We start from the raw sequence: 23,262 nt of genomic DNA on the forward strand, positions 1-23,262 counted from the left end.
GTCATGATCAAAGATATGATCAAGAGCCTCACATACAGTATATCGTTTGGTCATTGTGCTGCCACAGAATGAATTGTGAGCAAGAACTCAAAAAAGCTTGATTTACCAGAGCTGCGAGAAAAGTTCTATATATTATTGAAACAATGTTGTGATTGTTTGTGAGAATGCCAACAGGTGTGGTTCCCGTGGGGGAAAGATTCTATTGGGGAAAGGTTCCCGTGGGGGTTGTCATGGAAGCCAAGAAGGGGAGTGAGGTGTGTGTGTGTGCTCAAACACACATGCACGTGTACATTTTATACAGTAATTGTAGTCTCACCCATTTATTTCTAATGACCGGTCATTTTTGACCGGGAACACCACAGGTGTACAAAAGTTAAATAAAACACCCTAAATGTTATGAAAATCATCCAAATGTATTTTGTGGGTTCAGATGCTCTGTGTGGACAAAGTCATGAAACCTTATGACAATCAGATTAAATGAACTACATTTTTTCAGAGAGAAAACTTGTAAGTTGGTCCAATTCGACCAGAACACAACAGGAGGGTTAAATACATGTAAATAAATATTCGATTTGTTGGGGGGACTATCTGTTGTTCCATGTAGTGAATCTGTTATTCAATGTGTTTGTATGGGCTAATAGCAGTAAGGCCAAATTCAATGTTTCATCAAATAATTAAAAATAATTAAATAGCTAAATGATCCTTGATATGACCTTGTTAAAACAATTCCATATAGCTTAGTAGACACCTGCCTTTTTGTTGTCACAGCCTTATTGTATATCACGGTGGAGTATGAACAAATGGGTTATAGAGCAAACAACGCAAATATCACAACATAGGTTGTAGTATGGCTTTTTCACTGGCATGGCTTGGCTTCCCCAGTGATTTTACCCATCCACCGCTCCGGGGCTACGGATCTTTGGTAGGCCTAATATTCTCATACCATTGTGTTAAATAATAAGTATGATCGTGACACAATAAAATAGGCTATATACATTTAGGGGGAAAAAACATATTTCTCATTGTTGTATGGATATGTAATTGTCCATGATAAACCACAGTGTATATCAATTTGAGTAGTATCCCCAACACACCTGTACCAAAGACAGTACAGGTTTAGAAACACTGCGCCTGTACAGTATTTTGTAAAAACTACATTACCCATAAACACCCTGAAGTCATGGGGCAAATCATGGGATTCACGTTCACTTTCTCCAACGGTTACCGCTAACATCAGTGGAGCAATCGCACTGCGATGGCGGTGGAAGCGATTTCTCCTGACTGGGAATTCGATCGATTTGATGATGGGTCTACGAGTAAGTAACTTTTAGTTAGATTTTTAACTATCCGGATAGAAAAGTATGATTTGCTTGCCGGTGAAATTCTCATGGGCTTGAAGCCAGGCAAATTAGCTTGAGTGGCTAGTGATCTACGTTAGCAAGTTGTCTGGCCCAGCTTCGCTTTGCCTGAGCCGCAATGGGTTTTTTTTCTTACCAGACGATAATGTTAAAGCGCCTGTCAAATGTCAGAAGTTAGCTAGCTAATTTATTATATTTTGCGATGGTTGGTTTAAACGTCTTGTTAATCCTAGTGTTGTTGTTGCACAATACTGGCCAGCAACAGGCCGTCATGGCTGTCATGTTGAATTCATTATCTAGGTAACCATTGCCTTACACAGCTAGATTTTCAGGAAAGATACAGTGCACGTTTGACCCATTAAAAAAGCAATAACGACCAATTCTGTTAGCCACGTAGCTAGCTAACTTAGACCCATAACTCTCACCTCCGCATCAGCTAGCAATTCATTCATATGATTGACAGTTGAGTTGACAGGAGGCTACAGTACAGGCATCACAGTAGTGCTGTAACTTAAAAGCTAATGCATCCAAAGTGTATCCTCTTTCTTCCGGATTTACATTGCTGTGCTGCTAATCTTATGATCATGTCTTGTCTGTTTGTCCCTCCAGAGATCCATACGGAGGTGCAGCAGAAGAACTATGGGAAGTTTCTGGAGGAGTACACCTCTCAGCTGAAAGGCATTGAGGACGCTCTCGACGACTCCATAGGAGACGTGTGGGACTTCACCCTGGACCCCATAGCCCTGAAGGTATCTCTCCCTCTCTCATCCTGACATTCATTCAGGTTAACTTTCCAGAGACATTGTCCTGCTGGAACTGAATCTGGGCCAGTTTTCCAGTGCTCGTGTTTTGGCTGCAGTCAGTGTCATGACTTGGGGATCATGTTGACTGAGAATTAAGTGACCTTCAGTGATGGTGATCTCCATAATAGAATGAATAGAACAGACAGCTCTATCGATAAATCATAGAGCATGGATTTTGATTGGACTGTCCATTCTCCATTATTCTATGTGGATTCTATGGGGACATGAAACAAAACAATTTTTCAATCCTCTTCCTCTTTCAGCTTCTCCCATATGAACAGTCCTCGTTGTTGGAACTGATTAAAACTGACAACAAGGTAAATGAAGCCAAGATAAACTTTCCTCAGACATTTGAATTATGAAACTGTAATAATAGTTAATTAAGCCAGAAATATATTTGTTTCATGTATGTTATTTTGTTAGGGGAGTATTGTAAATCCCTAGCAGCACGATGCTATGAATTTGCTGGCTGTGATCCAAGAGATCATAATGAAGTCTTGCAATTTTACTAAGAAGGGAACGGGTCTAAGATTGCAACTCAAATGTACAAGTGTGCAGTTGATATTCCTTTGGTCTTTGCTCTCCACAGGTTCTGAACAAAGTCATTACAGTGTATGCAGCCCTCTGCAGTGAGGTTAAAAAGCTGAAGTATGAGGTAAGCTTGATGTTTCTTCATTGATAAAAGGTCTTGTTCAACTTTAATTGCACACTGTGTGTGTTGTTTGCACATGTAACTATTTCAGGAATGGCAGCGAGTCATTGCAACAGTTTTTGATGTATACAACTTACTGTATTGTATATGCCTTTGTCTCCCTCTGTAGGGGGAAATCAAGTTTTACAACGGCTTGCTGTACTATGGTGAAGGAGGTAATCATCTGTGATTTATGTAGCTTTATTGAATTATTGTTATTTTTTGTCTATCTAACTGTGTGTGTGTTCCAGTGTCAGACAGCTGTGTGGTTGAAGGAGAGTCACAGGTTCAGATGGGCCGGTTCATCTCCTTCTTTCAGGTCAGTAGTGAGAGAGTAAAACTGAGGAATTACCCAGGGGAGATTTATTGTAGTTCTAGGAATGTCCCTCCCTTTATCTCTCAATTTCTTTTCCTCATTCTCCGCTGTAGGAGCTGTCCTGTTTTGTGTCGCGGTGCTTTGAGGTGGTGGTCAACGTTGTCCATCAGCTGGCGGCGCTCTACAACAGCAACAAGTAAGACATGGACTCATCTTGGCACCCAGAACCAAATATCATGTGTGCGCTGGCCAGCCACTGGACAAGCACATATGCACCCCCATACAGACACACACACACGCGCACATACACACTTACCCATGCAGACACTCACACACTCACCCATGCAGACACACACACACACACACATGCACCCCCATGCAGACACACACATTTACTGGAGCTTTATTTTTTACTGTTATTGATCTTTCAGGGGAGTCACAAAAATCATTGAGTCGTCCGGAGTTCATTTTCAGACAGTGTATGAGCACCTGGGGGAGCTGTTGGTGGTTCTGCTCACTCTGGATGAGATCATGGAGAATCACGGCACCCTGAAAGACCACTGGAAGATGTACAAGAGGTACAAACACACAGATGCATGATGATATACAGAAAGATAAAGGAGATATATTTATTTAGTCTCTCTTCCGTCCTAGGTTACTGAAGTCAGTGCATCATAACCCTGGGAAGTTTGCCATCCCAGAGGAGAAGCTGAAGCCGTTTGAGAAGCTGCTTTTGAAGCTAGAGGGACAGCTGCTGGACGGCATGATATTCCAGGTGGGTACGCCCTTCAGTGGTTTCATGTTGGTGACATCACTTCCTGGTAAAGGTGACTTGGGTCTCATTCAAAATGCCTACATGTACATATTACCTTGACTAACCTGTGCCCCCCGCACATTGACTCTGTACCGGTACCCCTTGTATATAGCCTCGCTACTGCTATTTTTACTTAATACCTATTTTTCTTTAAACTGCATTGTTGGTTAAGGACTTGTAAGTACGCATTTCACTGTAAGGTCTACACCGGTTGTATTCGGTGCATGTGACAAATAAAATTTGATTTGAATATGCATGAAGGTTTCAGATTTTGTTTCTGAACACCTTGCTGAAAGGGGGTACTACTACTACTCCTGAACTCACCCATCTGTCTGTGTGTGTTGGCCAGGCGTGTGTGGAGCAGAGGTTTGACGACCCAGGAGAGGGAGTGTCAGTCTCTAAAAACAGTGCCTTCGCTGAAGAGTTTGCCCTCAACATCCGCACCATATTCACCAACGTGGAGTCAAAGATCGGTCAGTCTCTTTGGTCCAACACATTTCAGCGTTGTTTACTGGACAGAAAATGAAGCTTGAAATCTGATGTGTATATTTAGTTAGTTTGTGTGTCTGGGGTCTGTTTAGGTGAGCCCTCAGAGATAGACCAGAGGGATAAGTATGCTGGGGTCTGTGGACTTTACGTTCTTCACTTTCACATCTTCAGAACTGTCGACAAGAAGCTCTACAAAGCCCTGCTAGACATCTGCAAAAAGGTGTGTGTTTGACTTCAGGTTCTGTAGTTGTATTTGTGTGTGAACATACATTGAACAAAAATATAAACGCAACATAGACATATTAGCAACCCATCATAGTAGTTGCGATTAGATTCCCCCTCTTTCTACACTGAACTAAAATATACATGCAACATTTAAAGTGTTGGTCCCATGTTTCATGAGCTGATGTAAAATATCCTAGAAATGTTCCATATGCACAAAAAGCTTATTTCTCTCAAATTATTCTGCACAAATTTGTTTACATCCCTGTTGGTGAGCATTTCTCTTTTGCCAAGATAATCTATCTACCTGACCGGTGTGGCATATCAAGAAGCTGATTAAACAGCTTGATCGTTATACAGGTGCACCTTGTGCTGGGCACAATTAAAAAGCCAATTTGACATTTTGCCACAGATGTCTCAAGTTTTGAGGGAGTGTGTAATTGGTATGCTGACTGCAGGAATGTCGCGGCAGGTAGCCTAGTGGTTAGAGTGTTGGGCCAGGAACCGAAAGGTTGCTGGATCGATTCCCCGAACTGACAAGGTAAAATCTGTCGTTCTGCCCCTGAACAAGGCAGTTAACCCACCGTTCCCTGGTAGGCCATCATTGTAAATAATAATTTGTTGTTAACTGACTTGCCTTGTTAAATAAAGGTTACATTTACATTACATTCACAACTGCAGACTGTGAAACTACGCCAGCCCAGGACCTCCACATCCGGCTTCTTCACCTGCGGGTTGGTCGAGCCACCCAGACAGCTGAACTGTGGGTTTGCACATCCGAAGAATTTCTGCACAGAAACCGTCTCAGGGAAGCTCATCTGCATGCTCGTTGTCCTCACCAGAGTCTTGACCTGACTACAGTTCGGCGTCGTAACGTTCAGTGGGCAAATGCTCACCTTTGATGGCCACTGGCACACTGGAGAAGTGTGCATCTTCACAGATGGCAGACAGTGTGTACGGAGTCGTGTGGGTGAGCGGTTTCCTGATGTCAACGTTGTGAACAGAGTGCCCCATGGAGTCGGTGGGGTTATGGTATGGGCAGGCATAAGCTACGGACAACGAACACAATTGCATTTTATCTGGGGCCATATGAATGCATAGATATACCGTGTCGAGATCCTGAGGCCCATTGTTGTGCCAGTCATCCGCCGCTATCACCTTATGTTTCAGCATGATAATGCACAGCCCCATGTCGCAAGGATCTTTACATAATTCCTGGAAGCTGAAAATGTCCCAGTTCTTCCATGGCCTGCATACTCACCAGACATGTTACCCATTGACCATGTTTGGGATGCTCTGGATCGACATGTACGACAGAGTGTTCCAGTTCCCGCCAATATCCAGCAACTTCGCACAGCCATTGAAGAGGAGTGGGACAACATTCCACAGGCCACAACCAACATCCTTTTCTGATCCATATCTGTATTCACAGTCATGTGAAATCCATAGACTAGGGCCTAATGAATTGACTTCTATTAACTGATTTCCTTATATGAACTGTAACTCAGTAAAACCTTTGAAATTGTTGCATGTTGTGTTTTATTTTTGTTTAGTATATTTATGTTGTGGGAGTGCGGTGGTTTAACCCTTCTCAATCCTCTCCCCTTTCTCTCCCTCTCACATCTTTTCTCTCTCCCTTCTCTCGCTCCCTTCTCTCCCTCTCGCTCCCTTCTCATCCTCTCCCTCTCTCTACCTTCTCATCCTCTCCCTCTCTCTCATTTCTCATCCTCTCCCTCTCTCTCCCTTCTCATCCTCTCCTCCTCTCTCCCTTCTCCTCCTCTCTCCCTCTCTCCATCCCTCTCCCTTCTCCTCTCCCCCCAGGTGCCTGCAGTGACTCTAACGTCTAACATCATCTGGTTCCCTGACACCTTCCTCATGGCCAAGGTCCCGGCTGCAGCCAAGCTTATGGACAAGAAGAGTGTTCAGAGCGTTAGAGCACAGAGAGACGCATATCTGCAGCAGAGAGCACAGACTCTCACCAAGTAGGTCCATCAGTCAATCCATCACATTTACACGATTTGTTTTGCTTTAACCCCTGGATTACAGTTGAGCATGAGGGGAGTCATAGTTTGTTTCCTGTGTCTTCTGAGTTAACATATACAGTACCAGTCAAAAGTTTAAACACACCTACTCATTCCAGGGTTTTTCTTTATTTTGTCTAATTTCTACATCGTGGAATAATAGTGAAGACATCAAAACTATGAAGTAACACATACGGAATCATGTAGTAATCAAAAAGTTTTAAACAAATCGAAATCTTTTTTTATATGTGAGATTCTTCAAAGTAGCCACCCTTTTCCTTGATGACAGCTTTGCACACTCTTGGCATTATCTCATCCAGCTTCATGAGGTAGTCACCTGTAATGCATTTCAATTAACAGGTGTGCCTTGTTAAAAGTACATTTGTGGAATTTCTTTCCTTAATGCATTTGAGCCAATCAGTTGTTTTGTGACAAGGTAGTGGGGGTATACAGAAGATAGCCCTATTTGGTAAAAGACCATGGCAAGAACTGCTCAAATAAGCAAAGAGAAACGACAGTCCATTACTTTAAGACATGAAGGTCAGTCAATCCGGAAAATTTCAAGAACTTTGAAAGTTTCTTCAAGTGCAGTCACAAAAACCATCAAGCCCTATGATGAAACTGGCTCTCATGAGGACCGCCACAGGAAAGGAAGTCCCAGAGTTACCTGTGCTTGAGTTACCTTCTTTCTTTAACTGCACTGTTGGTTAAGGGCTTGTAAGTAAGCATTTCACGGTAAGGTCTACACTTGTTGTGTTCAGCGCACGTGACAAATAAAGTTTGATTTGCTGTAGAGGACAAGTTCATTAGAGTTACCAGCCTCAGAAATCGGCAATTAACTGCACATCAGATTGCAGCCCAAATAATGCTTCACAGAGTTCAAGTAACAGACACATATCAATATCAACATCAACTGTTCAGAGGAGACCGTGTGAATCAGGGCTTCATGGTCGAATTGCTGCAAAGAAACCACTTCTAAAGGACACAAATGATAAGAATAGACTTGCTTGGGCTAAGAAACACGAGCAATGGACATTAGATCGCAGGAAATCTGTCCTTTGGTCTGATGAGTCCAAATTTTAGATTTTTGTTTCCAAACGCCGTGTCTTTGTGAGACGCAGAGTAGGTGAATGGAGGATCTCCGCATTTGTGGTTCCCCCCGTGAAGCATGGAGGAGGAGGTGTGATGGTCTTGGGGTGCTTTGCTGGTGACACTGTCTGTGATTTATTTAGAATTGAAGGCACACTTAACCAGCATGGCTACCACAGCATTCTGCAGTAATACGCCATCCCATCTGGGTTGCGCTTAGTGGGATGATCATTTGTTTTTCTACAGGACAACGACCCAACACAAACCTCCAGACTGTGTAAGGGCTATTTGAACAAGAAGGAGAGTGATGGAGTGCTGCATCAGATGACCTGGCCTCCACAATCACCCGACCTCAACCCAATTGAGATGGTTTGGGATGAGTTGGACCGCAGAGTGAAGGAAAAGCAGCCAACAAGTGCTCAGCATATGTGGGAACTACTTCAAGACTGTTGGAAAAGCATTCGAGGTGACTACCTCATGAAGCTGGTTGAGAGAATGTCAAGAGTGTGCAAAGCTGTCATCAAGGCAAAGGGTGGCTTCTTTGAAGAATCAAAAATATGAAATATATTTTGATTTGTTGAACACGTTTTATTTTTTATATAAAAAAAAAAATGTTGGTTACTTCCTAATTCCATATGTGTTATTTCATAGTTTTGATGTTTTCACTTTTATTCTACAATGTAGAAAATAGTAAAATAAAGAAAAACCCTTGAATTAGTTACTTTTAACTGGTAATGTACATGTATGATTTATCTCTCCCTGTCAGGGATGTTCAGTCTTACTATGTGTTTGTGACGTCCTGGATGATGAAAATGGAGGCCATCTCGTCGAAGGAGCAGCGCAACGACAAGCTGTCAGAGGACCTCAGTAGCAGGTGTAACGTCTTTGTGCAGGTGTGGACTGACTATTAACTAACCTTTCAGAAACTGCTCAAACGTACCAGGGGGATGATTTTATGTCATATATTATTTTCCATGTCTCCCCTGCAGGGTATCCTGTATGCCTACAGTATCGGCACCATCATCAAGACTACCATGAACCTGTACATGTCCATGCAGAGACCCATGACCAAGGCCTCCGTCAAAGCCCTCTGCAGACTGGTCGAGCTGCTCAAGGTGTGTGTGCTAATTTGTTGTGCATTATGATAAATAATTGTAGATAAAACATTGTGAATGTATCAAACACAGCTGTTTAAAGAGGTGTGATGTCACTTCCTCCCTGGTCAGGCAGTGGAGCACACGTTCCACAGGCGGTCCATGGTGGTGGCTGACTCTGTCTCCCACATAACCCAGCACCTGCAGTCCCAGGCCCTCAACTCCATTGGCACCGCTAAGGTAACACTACTCTCATCTCAATTCAGTATCTTTTTTGTGTAGGGAAATTCAATTTACACCCAGGGGATTACAGAAATGCAACATTTATACACCTCATATTCACATCTGACAAAGAAACACATTTCTATAATTTCTCCCATCAGTTTGAATATGTTTCTTTCTGTAGAAAAGGGTGATCTCTGACAAGAAGTACAGCGAGCAGCGTCTGGATGTGCTGTCCTCTCTGGTGATGGCAGAGAACGCTCTCAATGGGCCCAGCACTAAAGAGCGCCGCCTAGTGGTCTCCCTGGCCCTCAGTGTGGGAACACAGATGGTATGACCATTATTCAAGTTTCTTCTGCCTAGGGTTGAAAAATTCTGGTAATTTTCCAGGTTTTCCAAGAATCCCAGTTGGAATATTCCTAGAATCAGGAGGGAATAAGCAGAAAATCCAGGAATCGTCCAACTGGGAATTTGGTGAAAATATTTACGTGAACTGAAGGTTATGTTGCGATGGTAACTTCCGACAAATTCTTCAAGAAAACCTTCAAAGACGAGGAGCTGCTCCCGCTGCAGTTGGTGCTAAAGAAGCTGGACCTGATCAGTGAGCTCAAGGAGAGGTGAGGGGAACACACTGCCCGGTAAAGCCTAGGCATTAGCTATAGGACCTAACACAAGTCTTCAGTTCTATTTAAGCAAACTAAAAACCCAGGAAAAACACCTGAAACCTACATTTTTTGATAAATGTAAGTATATGAATGTAATGTACCGGTATGTAATATATCACTGTTCTCTGATCAGGGTGAAGGTCCAGTGTGACTGTAGTTTCCTGTACTGGCACAGAGCTGTATTTCCCATATATCTGGATGATGTGTATGACCATGCTGTAGATGCTGCACGGATACATGTAAGCACTGAACACACCTCTATTCTCTCAGCTTCAAGCGATATCCTTACTCTCACTTTCATAACATACTATCCATAAACATGATCAACTGCCAGCACTTCTCTACCAATATGTAGCTCGCTGTTCTGCTTCTCATTGGTTCCTGTTGTCGCTTTTGATGCATTGATTGGTCCCCTTGGCTGTCCCTTGTCCTGGTCGTTGGATATGTTTCACCGGTCCTGCTGTCACTCCTACCCGTGACTGTTTATGATTGGCTCGTGCAGTACATGTTCAGCGCCCTGAGGGACAGCGTACCCACCATGCTTCACGCCAAACACATGGAGTCATGTGACCAGCTACTGGAGAGCTACGACACAGAGATCATGGAGGTGTTCAATGAGGTGAGGAGGGAAGAGGGAGGGAGAAGCAGCTGAGAGGAGAGGTGAGATGGGGTTGCTTAGGGTAGCTTTAAAAAAGATATATATACAGTGGGGCAAAAAAGTATTTAGTCAGCCACCAATTGTGCAAGTTCTCCGACTTAAAAAGATGAGAGAGGCCTGTAATTTTCATCATAGGTACACTTCAACTATGACAGACAAAATGAGGGGAAAAAATCCAGAAAATCACATTAATGAATTTATTTGCAAATTATGGTGGAAAATAAGTATTTGGTCACCTACAAACAAGCAAGATTTCTGGCTCTCACAGACCTGTAACTTCTTCTTTAAGAGGCTCCTCTGTCCTCTACTCGTTACCTGTATTAATGGCACCTGTTTGAACTTGTTATCAGTATAAAAGACACCTGTCCACAACCTCAAACAGTCACACTCCAAACTCCACTATGACCAAGACCAAAGAGCTGTCAAAGGACACCAGAAACAAAATTGTAGACCTGTACCAGGCTGGGAAGACTGAATCTGCAATAGGTAAGCAGCTTGGTTTGAAGAAATCAACTGTGGGAGCAATTATTAGGAAATGGAAGACATACAAGACCACTGATAATCTCCCTCGATCTGGGGCTCCACGCAAGATCTCACCCCGTGGGATCAAAATGATCACAAGAACGGTGAGCAAAAATCCCAGAACCACACGGGGGGACCTAGTGAATGACCTGCAGAGAGCTGGAACCAAAGTAACAAAGCCTACCATCAGTAACACACTACGCCGCCAGGGACTCAAATCCTGCAGTGCCAGACGGGTCCCCCTGCTTAAGCCAGTACATGTCCAGGCCCGTCTGAAGTTTGCTAGAGAGCATTTGGATGATCCAGAAGAAGATTGGGAGAATGTCATATGGTCAGATGAAACCAAAATATAACTTTTTGGTAAAAACTCAACTCGTCGTGTTTGGAGGACAAAGAATGCTGAGTTGCATCCAAAGAACACCATACCTACTGTGAAGCATGGGGGTGGAAACATCATGCTTTGGGGCTGTTTTTCTGCAGAGGGACCAGGACGACTGATCCGTGTAAAGGAAAGAATGAATGGGGCCATGTATCGTGAGATTTTGAGTGAAAACCTCCTTCCATCAGCAAGGGCATTGAAGATGAAACGTGGCTGGGTCTTTCAGCATGACAATGATCCCAAACACACCGCCCGGGCAACGAAGGAGTGGCTTCGTAAGAAGCATTTCAAGGTCCTGGAGTGGCCTAGCAAGTCTCCAGATCTCAACCCCATAGAAAATCTTTGGAGGGAGTTGAAAGTCCATGTTGCCCAGCAACAGCCCCAAAACATCACTGCTCTAGAGGAGATCTGCATGGAGGAATGGGCCAAAATACCAGCAACAGTGTGTGAAAACCTTGTGAAGACTTACAGAATACGTTTGACCTCTGTCATTGCCAACAAAGGGTATATAACAAAGTATTGAGAAACTTTTGTTATTGACCAAATACTTATTTTCCACCATAATTTGCAAATAAATTCATAAAAAATCCTACAGTGTGATTTTCTGGATTTTTTTTTCTCATTTTGTCTGTCATAGTCTGTCTATGATGAAAATTACAGGCCTCTCATCTTTTTAAGTGGGAGAACTTGCACAATTGGTGGCTGACTAAATACTTTTTTGCCTCACTGTACATACACACACACACACAATTTTTCTTGCCACTGTGTATGTGAACCCTTTGGAATTACCTGGATTTCTGCATAAAATGTGATCTGATCTTCATCTAAGTCACAACAATAGACAAACACATTCGGCTTAAACTAATAACACACAAACAATTATACGTTTTCATGTCTTCATTGAACACACCGTGTAAACATTCACAACGCAGGGTGGAAAAGTATGTGAACCCTTGGATTTAATAACTGGTTGACCCTCCTTTGGCAGCAATAACCTCATCCAAATGTTTTCTGTAGTTACAGAACAGACCTGCACAGCAGTTAGGAGGAATTTTGGACCAGTCCTCTTTACAAAACGGTTTCAGTTCAGCAATATTCTTGGGATGTCTGGTGTGAACCGCTCTCGAGGTCATGCCACAGCATCTCAATCGGGTTGCTTCAATTAACCGACAGAGAGCCTTACATTCTCCTGCAAAATGTCTTGATAAACTTCAGAATTCATTTTTCCGTCAATGATAGCAAGCTGTCCAGGCCCTGAGGCAGCAAAGCAGCTCCAAACCATGATGCTCCCTCCACCATACTTTACAGTTGGGATGAGGTTTTGATGTTGCTGTGCTGTGCCTTTTTTTGTACATCAGTGGCTTCTTCTGTGGTGTCCTCCCATGAACACCATTCTTGTTTAGTGTTTTACGTATCGTAGACTCGCCAAAAGAGATGTTTCCATCTTCCAGAGATTTCTGTAAGTCTTTAGCTGACACTAGGATTCGTCTTTACCTCATTGAGCATTCTGCATTGTGCTCTTGCTGTCATCTTTGCAGGACGGCCACTCCTAGGGAGAGTAGCAACAGTGTTGAACTTTCTCCATTTATATTACAATTTGTCTTACCATGGACTGATGAACATAAAGGCTTTTAGAGATACTTTTGTAACCTTTTCCAGCTTTTTGCAAGTCAACAATTCATCTTAGGTCTTCTGAGATCTCTTTTGTTCGAGGCATGGGTCACATCAGACAAACTCAAATTCAAATTTTGCGAGTGTTTTTTATAGGGCAAGGCAGCTCTAGCCAACATCTCCAATCTCGTCTCATTGATTGGACTCCAGGTTAGTTGGCTACTGACACCAATTACCTTTTGGAGAAGTCATTAGCCTGGGGGTCTTTCCAATCTGCACTGTGAATGTTTAAATGATGTATTCAATATAGACAAGAAAAATACAATAATTTGTTTGTTATTAGTTTAAGCACACTGTGTTTGCCTATTGTTGTGACTTAGATGAAGATCAGATCAAATTTTATGGCCAATTTATGCAGAAATCCAGGTAATTCCAAAGGGATCACATACTTTTTCTTGCCACTGTATATATATTAATTAATTAATTAATTATACAGTACCAGTCAAAAGTTTGGACACACCTACTCATTCCTGTTTTTATTTATTTATTTTTACTATTTTATGCGTTGTAGAATAATAGTGAATACATCAAAACTATGAAATAACACATGAATCATGTAGAAACCAAAAAAAGTGTTAAACAAATCAAAATATAGTTTATATTTGAGATTCTTCAAAGTAGCCACCCTTTGCCTTGATGACAGCTTTGCACACTCTTGGCATTCTCTCAACCAGCTTCATGAGGTAGTCACCTGGAATGCTTTTCCAACAGTATTGAAGGAGTTCTCATATATGCTGGGCACTTGTTGGCTGCTTTTCCTTCACTCTGCGGTCCAACTCATCCCAAACCATCTCAATTGGGTTGAGGTTGGGTGATTGTGGAGCACTCAGTCACTCTCTTTGGTCAAATTGCCCTTACACAGCCTGGAGGTGTGTTTTGGGTCATTATCCTGCTGAAAACAAATGATAGTCCCACTAAGCGCAATCCAGATGGGATGGCGTATCGCTGCAGAATGCTGTGGTAGCCATGCTGGTTAAGTGTGCCTTGAATTCTAAATAAATCACAGACATTGTCACCACCACACCGTCACACCTCCTCCATGCTTCACGGTGGGAACCACACATGCGGAGATCATCCGTTCACCTACTCTGCATCTCACAAAGACACAGCAGTTGGAACCAAAAATCTCAAATTTGGACTCATCAGACCAAAGGACAGATTTCCTAAGGTCCAATGTCCATTGGTCGTGTTTCTTGGCCCAAGCAAGTCTCTTCTTCTTATCGGTGTCCTTTAGTAGTGCTTTCTTTGCAGGAATTCGACCATGAAGCCCTGATTCACAGTCTCCTCTGAACAGGTGATGTTGAGATGTCCCTGTTACTTGAACTCTGTGAAGCATTTATTTGGGCTGCAATCTGAGGTGCAGTTATTCTAATGAACGTATCCTCTGCAGCAGAGGTAACTCTGGGTCTTCCTTTCCTGTGGCGGTCCTCATGAGAGCCAGTTTCATCATAGTTGCTTGATGGTGGAAAGCTGTCATCAAGGCAAAGTGTGGCTTCTTTGAATAATATAAAATATATTTTGATTTGTTTAACTTGTCTAACTTTTTTTGATTTTTTGGTTACTAAATGATTCCATATGTGGTATTTCATAGTTTTGATGTCTTCACTATTATTATACAATGTAGAAAATAGTAAAAATTAAGAAATACCCTTAAATGAGTAGGTGTGTCCAAACTTTTGACTGGTCCTGTATATCCCCTGTATAAATCTCACCCTCCACCTCCCTCCCTTCATCCCTTTCTCCTCTCAGCATCTGTTGGACAAGCTGTGTAAAGAGATAGAGAAGGACCTGCGTCTGTCTGTCCACACACACCTGAAGCTGGACGACAGGAACCCCTTCAAGGTGGGCATGAAGGACATGGCCCACTTCTTCTACCTCAAACCCATCCGCTTCTTCAACCGCTTCATACACATTAAAGGTAGCTACGTACTGCACTGGGTGGGCCCCTGGGATACAGCACTGTGGTGTGTGTGGTGTGTGTGCGGGGTTTTGCAAGTCCTTTACCAAGATGTGTGTTCAGTCTATTCTATGCATATTTGTGTGTCTTTGTCTCAGAGTATGTCTCACCGTGTGTGTGTCGTCCTCACAGCCTACGTGACTCACTACCTGGATAAGACGTTCTATAACCTAACCACAGTGGCTCTGCATGACTGGGCCACCTACAGCGAGATGAGGAACCTGGCAACACAGCGCTACGGACTCATGATGACAGAGGCACATCTACCCAGCCAGACCCTAGAACAGGTGTGTGTGTGTGTGGTGTGTGTGCGGTGTGTGTGTGTCAGTCAGTCGATGAAGTCTGCTGAGGCCAGGATTCAATCCGAGCGGCTTTTCCGGCTATGCACCTTTTTAACGCATTCGCCGGAGACTGTATTCATGGTAAAAGCTACCTAGGCTATGTCGGCTCAATCGGAAATTACCTTTTAAATGGTTTTAGGTTCTAAAACACTCAACGGACATTATGAAAGCTTAACCAAGTTTAAATCTTCCCAGAGGGTCAATACAGCTGCATTCAGACAAAACATGTTTCCATCAAAACAAGTATATTCCTCCTATTTACTCGCACTTCTCCTTCTCTCCAATCCTTACATATTTTATGGTTCGACAGGAAGACAAAGTGATAGGGTAATAAACCATTGTTTCTCCCTTAAGGGGATCTGACCTGACCTCAACCCCCTTGATGCCTTATCCAAAGATCTCCACCCGTATCCTCTATAGCAAACCTGTGACTTCCTCCCGTCCACCCAACACATTCCAAAGCCATCTGGCTCCTACAGATAACCATTAACTTCTGATGTAAAAACCACTCTCTTTCACTCGTCAGATACTACACTGCTGAGTATAACAATGTTCCAAGTTTAACCCAGAATCTAACAATGGCGAATAGTCGACACAGCGCTATTTGATTGAATCCTGGCCTAAGTGTCCTTTTGCTTTGTCCAGGGACTGGACGTGTTGGAGATCATGAGGAACATCCATGTGTTTGTATCCCGCTATCTCTACAACCTCAACAACCAGGTAAGATCTGTCTCTCTCTCCTACCTGTTCTGTCTGTCTCACCGGTCTGTCTCACCCGTCTGTCTGTCCCTCAGATCTTCATTGAGAAGACAAGCAACAACAAGCACCTAAACACCATCAACATCCGCCACATCGCCAACTCCATCCGCACCCACGGCACGGGCATCATGAACACCACGGTCAACTTCACCTACCAGTTCCTGAGGAAGAAGTTCTACATCTTCAGTCAGTTCATGTACGACGAGCACATAAAGTCCAGACTCATCAAAGACATCCGCTTCTTCAGGGAGACCAAAGACCAGTCAGACCAGAAGGTAACGGGGCTCACTTCACCTCTTCAGTTGTGGAAAAACCTGTTGTGAAGTCATACATTTATGACCGGTCTTTCCCTTTAGCTTGTAGGGAATAGAAGAACTAGTCACAAAAGGCTCCGGTTTTAAAAACAAACAGGAGTGTTGCTCCCGGTCTGACATGTCCTCTGACTGTATTGCCATATCTGTATGTCTGTGTTATGTTTGATCTAGTACCCGTTTGAGAGGGCAGAGAAGTTTAACCGTGGCATCAGGAAGCTTGGCATCACCCCAGACGGGCAGAGTTACCTGGACCAGTTTAGACAGCTCATTAGCCAGATCGGTAATGCCATGGGCTACGTTCGCATGATCCGCTCTGGAGGACTCCACTGTTGCAGCAGCGCCATCAGGTACCAGACACAGGGCATTGATAGTACGTTATAACACTTTAAGATATGGAATGTTCTACACTGTGTTTCCCAGGTTTGTTCCAAGCTTGGAGATTTAGTGCTGTAAGGGTTATGGGTAATGTTGTTTTTGGAGATGTAGTACTGTAAAGGGGGTTGTGGGTAACCTAGTTCAATAGTAAATGGTGAACCATAAACCCACTTGTATATTGTGTGTTTCACAGGTTTGTCCCTGACCTGGAGGATATAGTGAACTTTGAGGAGCTGGTGAAGGAGGAGGGGCTTTCAGAGGAGACCCAGAAAGCTGCCAGGTATGCTTGTGTGCACCTGATGATGTATTTCAATTCACACAGCTTTAACCAAAACAATTGCTCTCTATGGGCTAAAGTATTCTTATCTCTTCTGAATGTGTCTTCCTCTCAGCCTGCTGGACTCTGTGCTGGGGGATCTGACCAGTAACTCTGCCGAGGGGACAGAGTACTTCAAGATGCTGGTGGGAGTGTTCGCCCCCGAGTTCCGCAGCATCAAGAACATGCACCTGAGAAACTTCTACATGATCGTACCTCCTCTGGTGTGTCCTTTCACGCATCTCTCTATTCATCTCTTTCACCCACTCATGTCTGAGCACTTCTTCTCTGTCTTTCAGGCATTCACCCATCTCTGAGCAGTCTGTCCATCCTTCTCTCTTAGTTTGTCAACTCCTCTCTTTTGGAATATATCCTTCTCTCCTTTATGTGTATCTGTTTATTACATTTACATTTACATTTTAGTCATTTAGCAGACGCTCTTATCCAGAGCGACTTACAGTAGAGTGCATACATTTTATTACATTTTTACATACTGAGACAAGGATATCCCTACCGGCCAAACCCTCCCTAACCCGGACGACGCTATGCCAATTGTGCGTCGCCCCACGGACCTCCCGGTTGCGGCCGGCTGCGACAGAGCCTGGGCGCGAACCCAGAGACTCTGGTGGCGCAGCTAGCACTGCGATGCAGTGCCCTAGACCACTGCGCCACCCGGGAGATATCTCTCGTTTATCTCTCATTCTCTCTCCCTGTCCATCTAACTTTCTGTTCTGAAGCAGCAGATACCTTCTCTTATACAACCTTTCCTTTTCTCCTTCAGACGGTGAATTTTGTGGAGCACTCCATCGGCTGCAAGGAGAAACTCAACAAGAAGAACAAAGGAGGGGCAGCCTTCACAGACGATGGCTTTGCCATGGGTGAGTCAGTGTGGTATGATCTTTCACAGATCACTGTATGTAGTAGGATAGGATAAAACTTTCACATTAGCTGTTGATGATTTTCACTGATCGTTGTTATCTCACTCTCACCTCTCTCTCCCTTCCTCTTCTCCTCTGCTCTTTCCCCTTCCTCCCTCATACCCTCCTCCACCCTCTCCTCCCTCTCCCCTCTTCTCCTCTGCTCTTTCTCCTTCCTCCCTCATACCCTCCTCCACCCTCTCCCTCCTACCCCTCCCTCTCCTCCCTCTCCCCTCTTCTCCTCTGCTCTTTCTCCTTCCTCCCTCATACCCTCCTCCACCCTCTCCCTACTACCCCTCCCTCTCCTCCCCATCCCCCCATCTCCTTCCTACCCCTCCCTCTCCTTCCTACCCCTCCCTCTCCTCCCTCTCCCCTCTTCTCCTCTGCTCTTTCTCCTTCCTCCCTCATACCCTCCTCCACCCTCTCCCTCCTACCCCTCCCTCTCCTTCCTACCCCTCCCTCTCCTCTCTCCTTTCTCCCTCCTACCCCCCCCCCCCCCCCCCCCCCCCCCTCTCCTCCCCATCCCCCCCCAATCCCTCCTACCGCTCCCTCTCCTTCCTACACCTCCCTCTCCCTCCTACTCCTCCCTCTCCTCTCCACTCTCCTGCTACAGGTGTGGCCTACATCCTTAAGCTGCTGGACCAGTACTTGGAGTTTGATTCCCTCCACTGGTTCCAGGCAGTCAGGGAGAAGTACATGAAGGAGATGAGTGCTGTGGTGAAGGAGCAGAATGTCCAGGCCACCAGTCAGGATGAGAAGCTCCTGCAGACAATGAACCTCACCCAGAAGAGACTGGACATCTACCTGCAGGTACATGGCTGACCACTGACCTCCGATCTAGAATTAGATTATTCAACGTCAAGTCCTAGCCTTGACCATCATGGGGGTTTGACAATATCTGATCCTGGGCCAGTGATTATGGGGAATGGGTATCCTACCTACTGCTGCAAAAAGAGCAGAGGGGAATATGAGCTTGGCAGCTTTGTGTGTTGACACTGAAATAATCAATCCAACCAATCAATCAGTAATGCCCCCTCTCTGTTGTCTCCTATAGGAGTTTGAACTGCTTCACTTCTCCTTGAGCAGCGCTCGGATCTTCTTCAGAGCTGACAAGACGGCCGCCGAGGAGACCCAGGAGAGGAAGGACAGAGGTCAGGGGTCATGGGGGTGGGCAGGTAGTCTTGCCGAGGGCAGCAGGTAGCCTAGCGGTTTGTGTTGGGCCAGGAACCGAAAAGTTGATTGTTCACTTAGTCGGCTCTGGGATTCAAACTATCGTTTGATCTGCCCTTGAGCAAGGCATTTAACCCTATTTGGCGCAGGAGGGTAGGGCTGCAGTGTTATCAGCTCTTAACCAACCATGCTATTTTGTTGTTGTTTGTTGTTTGCGGCCTCCGACCGCAAGGCACTACAGAGGGTAGTGCGTACGGCCCAGTACATCACCAGGGCCAAGGTTACTGTTATCCAGGACCTCTATACCAGGCAGTGTCAGAGGAAGGCCCTAAAGATTGTCAAAGACTCCAGCCACTCTAGTCATAGACTGTTCTCTCTGCTACCGCACGGCAAGCGGTACCGGAGCGCGAAATCCAGGTCCAAGAGGCTCCTAAATAGCTTCTACCCCCAAGCCATAAGACCCCTGAACAGCTAATCAAATGGTTACCCAGACTATTTGCATTGCCCCCCCCCCTCCCCGGAACGCTGCTGCTACTCTGTTATTATCTATGCGTAGTCACTAATAACTCTACCTACATGTACATATTACCTCAATTACCTCGACACCGGTGCCCCTGCACATTGACATTGACTCTGTACCTGTACCTCCTGTATATAGCCCTATTGTTATTTACTGCTGCTCTTTAATTATTTGTTTTTCTTATCTCTTTTTTTATTTTTTATTCTTAACTGCATTTTTGGTTAAGGGCTTGTAAGTAAGCGTTTCACTGTAAGGTCTACACCTGTTGTATTCGGCGCATGTGACAAATACCATTTTATTTGATTTAATTGCTCCAGCTGTCAATAATGGTTGATCCCTAGCCATGACCCATCTCTCCAAGGGTGTCTCGGGGAGTTGGATATGCAAAAAAACTATTTCACACCACAGACTTGTACATGTGAAACAGAACAAATATAAGCCCCCCCTCCCATTTGACCTTTTGAGGAGGGTTCACTGGGGGAGGTCAATCGTGTTTTTATTTAATTTTCTATTTTACCTTTATTTAAACAGGGAGCCCTGCGCATACAATTCATGAGACAAAATTTTATCAAAATCAGATCAGTACAAAAACAATCAAGACAAATAGCCACATTCCTCAGAAGATTGTTCCTCAATCAATAATTTCTATTTTGTAGAGGAGAGATGTGGAAATACATTTTCTATTCATGTAATGATGGTTGTGTTTTGCATAATGGCTTTATAAAGAGAGTACCAATGCAATTTACAGGAAGATCAGCTGACGTTATGCCATCAGCTAATGGTGAATAATGTTATGTAAAAATGACCGTCTTTATTTCTGTCTTTCAGAAGCGGCTGCCAGAGCAGTGCCCACATGTACAGATGGCTCTGAACTTCTAAGGGACTGCTAAGGGACACTCATGAGTTCATTAGGTCAGAGTTCAAATATCAGTTCTGGGACTAATCTGGATGACAGGGGTACTCCACTGGATGGAGAGGAGGGCAAGGTGGGGAAAAACGGGGCAGAAGACTACTGTCATGTCTTGTGATACAAGAGGGAAAGTTGAAGACTGGAGTGTGTTCTTAGAGACATGGAAGCCCCCCTTAGCAGAAAACAGGACAATGATGCAGAAAAATCCATTCTTTGCCCCTGAACTGCTTGTCCTTTTAAGCTCTGGATTGGTCCTGGGAGGCTCTGGTGAGAGAGGCAGAGAGGGTTCTAGTAATGATTTGCTTCATGTGATTCTGGTCCCATGTCTGCGAAGCATCTCATGATTATGCCCCCATGGAGGTGTCTCATCGTTAATAAAATATAATCTCTTTCTCAAATGCTCAAACACTCGCTCTTTCTCTCTTTTGTCGGTCTCTTTCTCTGTATGTATGGATTAGCTACTTTGTGGCGTTAACTGGACTGCTTATCATTTATTTAGGGGGAATGAGTAGTTCATGTCAGGCAAAATGTTATTTATTTTCTGTGGCTACATTTAATTGGTTGTAATAAATAATGAGAGACAGAGGTGTGTCTTCAGACTGTTTAATCAGCCTGAATAGACTAGATGTCCAGTGGCACAACAGGCCAGAGATTATTTTGATATGATAAAATCAGCAGCTCTGTAATTAATGACTCCGATATCAGGGAGATGATGATGTAATCAATTACATTGATGGATTTGTATGTGTGTGTACATGTTACTTTCCACTTTTTGTCCTTAGACATAATGCTGAAGCTCACGTCTAAATCCTAACATGTCTGCTTCCTCTTCTGCAGTGCTGACATCATAGCCTTTGTCCCTATAATGTTGAGCATCACAATGAATGAACACACAGGATAATCAGATGTTCTTGCAGAAGAGAAGAGTGATTTGTTGTGGTAGCTTTATTCTCTGTAATGTCTCCATAGAAGATTATGACGTTGTGTGCGCATCACATTTGACTTCATGAATGTTTTCAAAGACAGACATGACTTGGTAGACATTTTATGTTTATATGAAATTCTATTGGATTTCACTCCTTGCCATTGTGATTTTCTTTAAGTACAGGCCAGGGTGCCTTTTTGATTGTTCAATGATGACTTATATTGTGTATGTTTCTATACATAAAATACTAGTTGAGAATATACTTCATAAATACAATGAAGAGTAGAAAAAATACTAACTCCCTTTACTATTTGGTTACAGTCCATTTAGAGTTTTTCTCAATGTCATTTTATGACTCAAAGCACTTAATCTTTTATGTTCAAATCAATATTTTCCTTTAAACACAAAGGGTTCCTGTATCATCATAAAGATCTATGTTTCCTTGTTGCATGCTGTCATGTTAGTAAAGGACTTGTTTTTTTGTCTACCAATGGTACGGCTAATGTGGTTTTGATATGTGTTCTTGATAGCCCTGTCTGCTGAGTATTTCATCGGTTAAAGCAGGGTCTTAACATGCCAAGTCATGATGTCATAGGGTCCTGTGTTTTGGGCAATCATGTCACATGACCTGGATTGTAACCTTTTTTTTTAAACTGTCCCCTTTTCTTTTTATGTAAATTAGCGCAGCAGCATCCTCAGACCGTTGTTTTTATTTTTGGTGTAATTCTCATTTCTGTAAAAGGCTTCAAATAAAGGTTCAAATCTTGGTCATGTTACATGATAGCAGTGTTGGAAAAAGTACCCAGACATCATACTTTAGTAAAAATACCTTAATAGAAAATTACTCGAGTGAAAGTCACCAAGTAAAATACTACTTGAGTAATAGTCTAAAAGTATTTGGTTTTAAATACACTTAAGTATCAAAAGTAAAATTATTAATAATTTCTAATTCCTTATATTAAGCAAACCAGATGACACCATTTTCTTGTTTTAATTTACGGATAGTCGGACACACTCCAACACTCAGACATCGTTTACAAACAAAGCATTTGTGTTTAGTGAGTCCTCCAGATCAGATGCAGTAGGGATGACCAGGGATTTTCTCTTGATAAGTGTGTGAATTGGACAATTTTCCTGTCCTGCTAAGCATTCAAAATGTAACGAATACTTTTGGGTGTCAGGGAAAATGTATTGAGTAAAAAGTAGATTATTTTGTTTAGGAATGTATTGAAGTAAAGGTATTAAAAAATATAAATAGTAAAGTACAGATACCCAAAAAAACAACTTACAGTAAGTAGTACTTTAAATTATTTTTACTTAAGTACTTTACAACACTGATGATAGCTGAAAACACAGGGCCGTAGACCATAAGTGCACATTGAATAGAGAAATGTAGGCAAGGTTGATCCCTCAGGCTTTGTTTTTGGTTCAACGACATGCCTACAAGTGTCTGTCCACCTTGATTATTTGATCTGAACTACATGCACAAAATTATGCTTTGATTCTATTATTGAATGAAGATGAGTTATTAAGAGAGAAAAAACTATGTTGATGAAATGGTAGCTATAAGTGATAGCTAAAATCTAAGGGACCAGTTCTGAGTGTCTTTTGACCAATCAGACTAGCTCTGAAAAAGATCTGGTGTTAAAAGATCTAATGTGATTGGTCAAGAAAACATTTGGTGGAGAAAAAAAAAATCTGAATTTGACTGCCTGTGTAAACGCAGCCATTGAGAGTGACAGGG

At 43.3% G+C, this 23,262-nt stretch overlaps 1 protein-coding gene across 1 annotated transcript; it reads left to right on the forward strand.

The window, feature by feature from the left end:
* Positions 1-1,214: 1,214 nt before the first annotated feature.
* Positions 1,215-22,394, forward strand: washc4 (WASH complex subunit 4). The gene is made up of 30 exons (XM_038999282.1): positions 1,215-1,316; positions 1,968-2,107; positions 2,425-2,478; positions 2,751-2,816; positions 2,983-3,028; positions 3,104-3,171; positions 3,282-3,364; positions 3,600-3,746; positions 3,823-3,943; positions 4,332-4,455; positions 4,564-4,691; positions 6,515-6,675; positions 8,570-8,696; positions 8,793-8,918; positions 9,030-9,137; positions 9,304-9,450; positions 9,657-9,736; positions 9,918-10,023; positions 10,287-10,403; positions 14,764-14,932; positions 15,104-15,258; positions 15,958-16,032; positions 16,107-16,346; positions 16,557-16,732; positions 16,954-17,040; positions 17,153-17,300; positions 17,858-17,954; positions 18,607-18,803; positions 19,048-19,144; positions 20,512-22,394. Exons 1-30 carry the CDS (start codon positions 1,256-1,258, stop codon positions 20,571-20,573), a joined length of 3,513 nt encoding a protein of 1,170 aa, XP_038855210.1. The 5' UTR covers positions 1,215-1,255; the 3' UTR covers positions 20,574-22,394.
* The last annotated feature ends 868 nt before the right edge of the window (positions 22,395-23,262 follow it).

The sequence above is a fragment of the Salvelinus namaycush genome, chromosome 8 (assembly GCF_016432855.1).
Source record: "Salvelinus namaycush isolate Seneca chromosome 8, SaNama_1.0, whole genome shotgun sequence".
Lineage (NCBI taxonomy): Eukaryota > Metazoa > Chordata > Actinopteri > Salmoniformes > Salmonidae > Salvelinus > Salvelinus namaycush.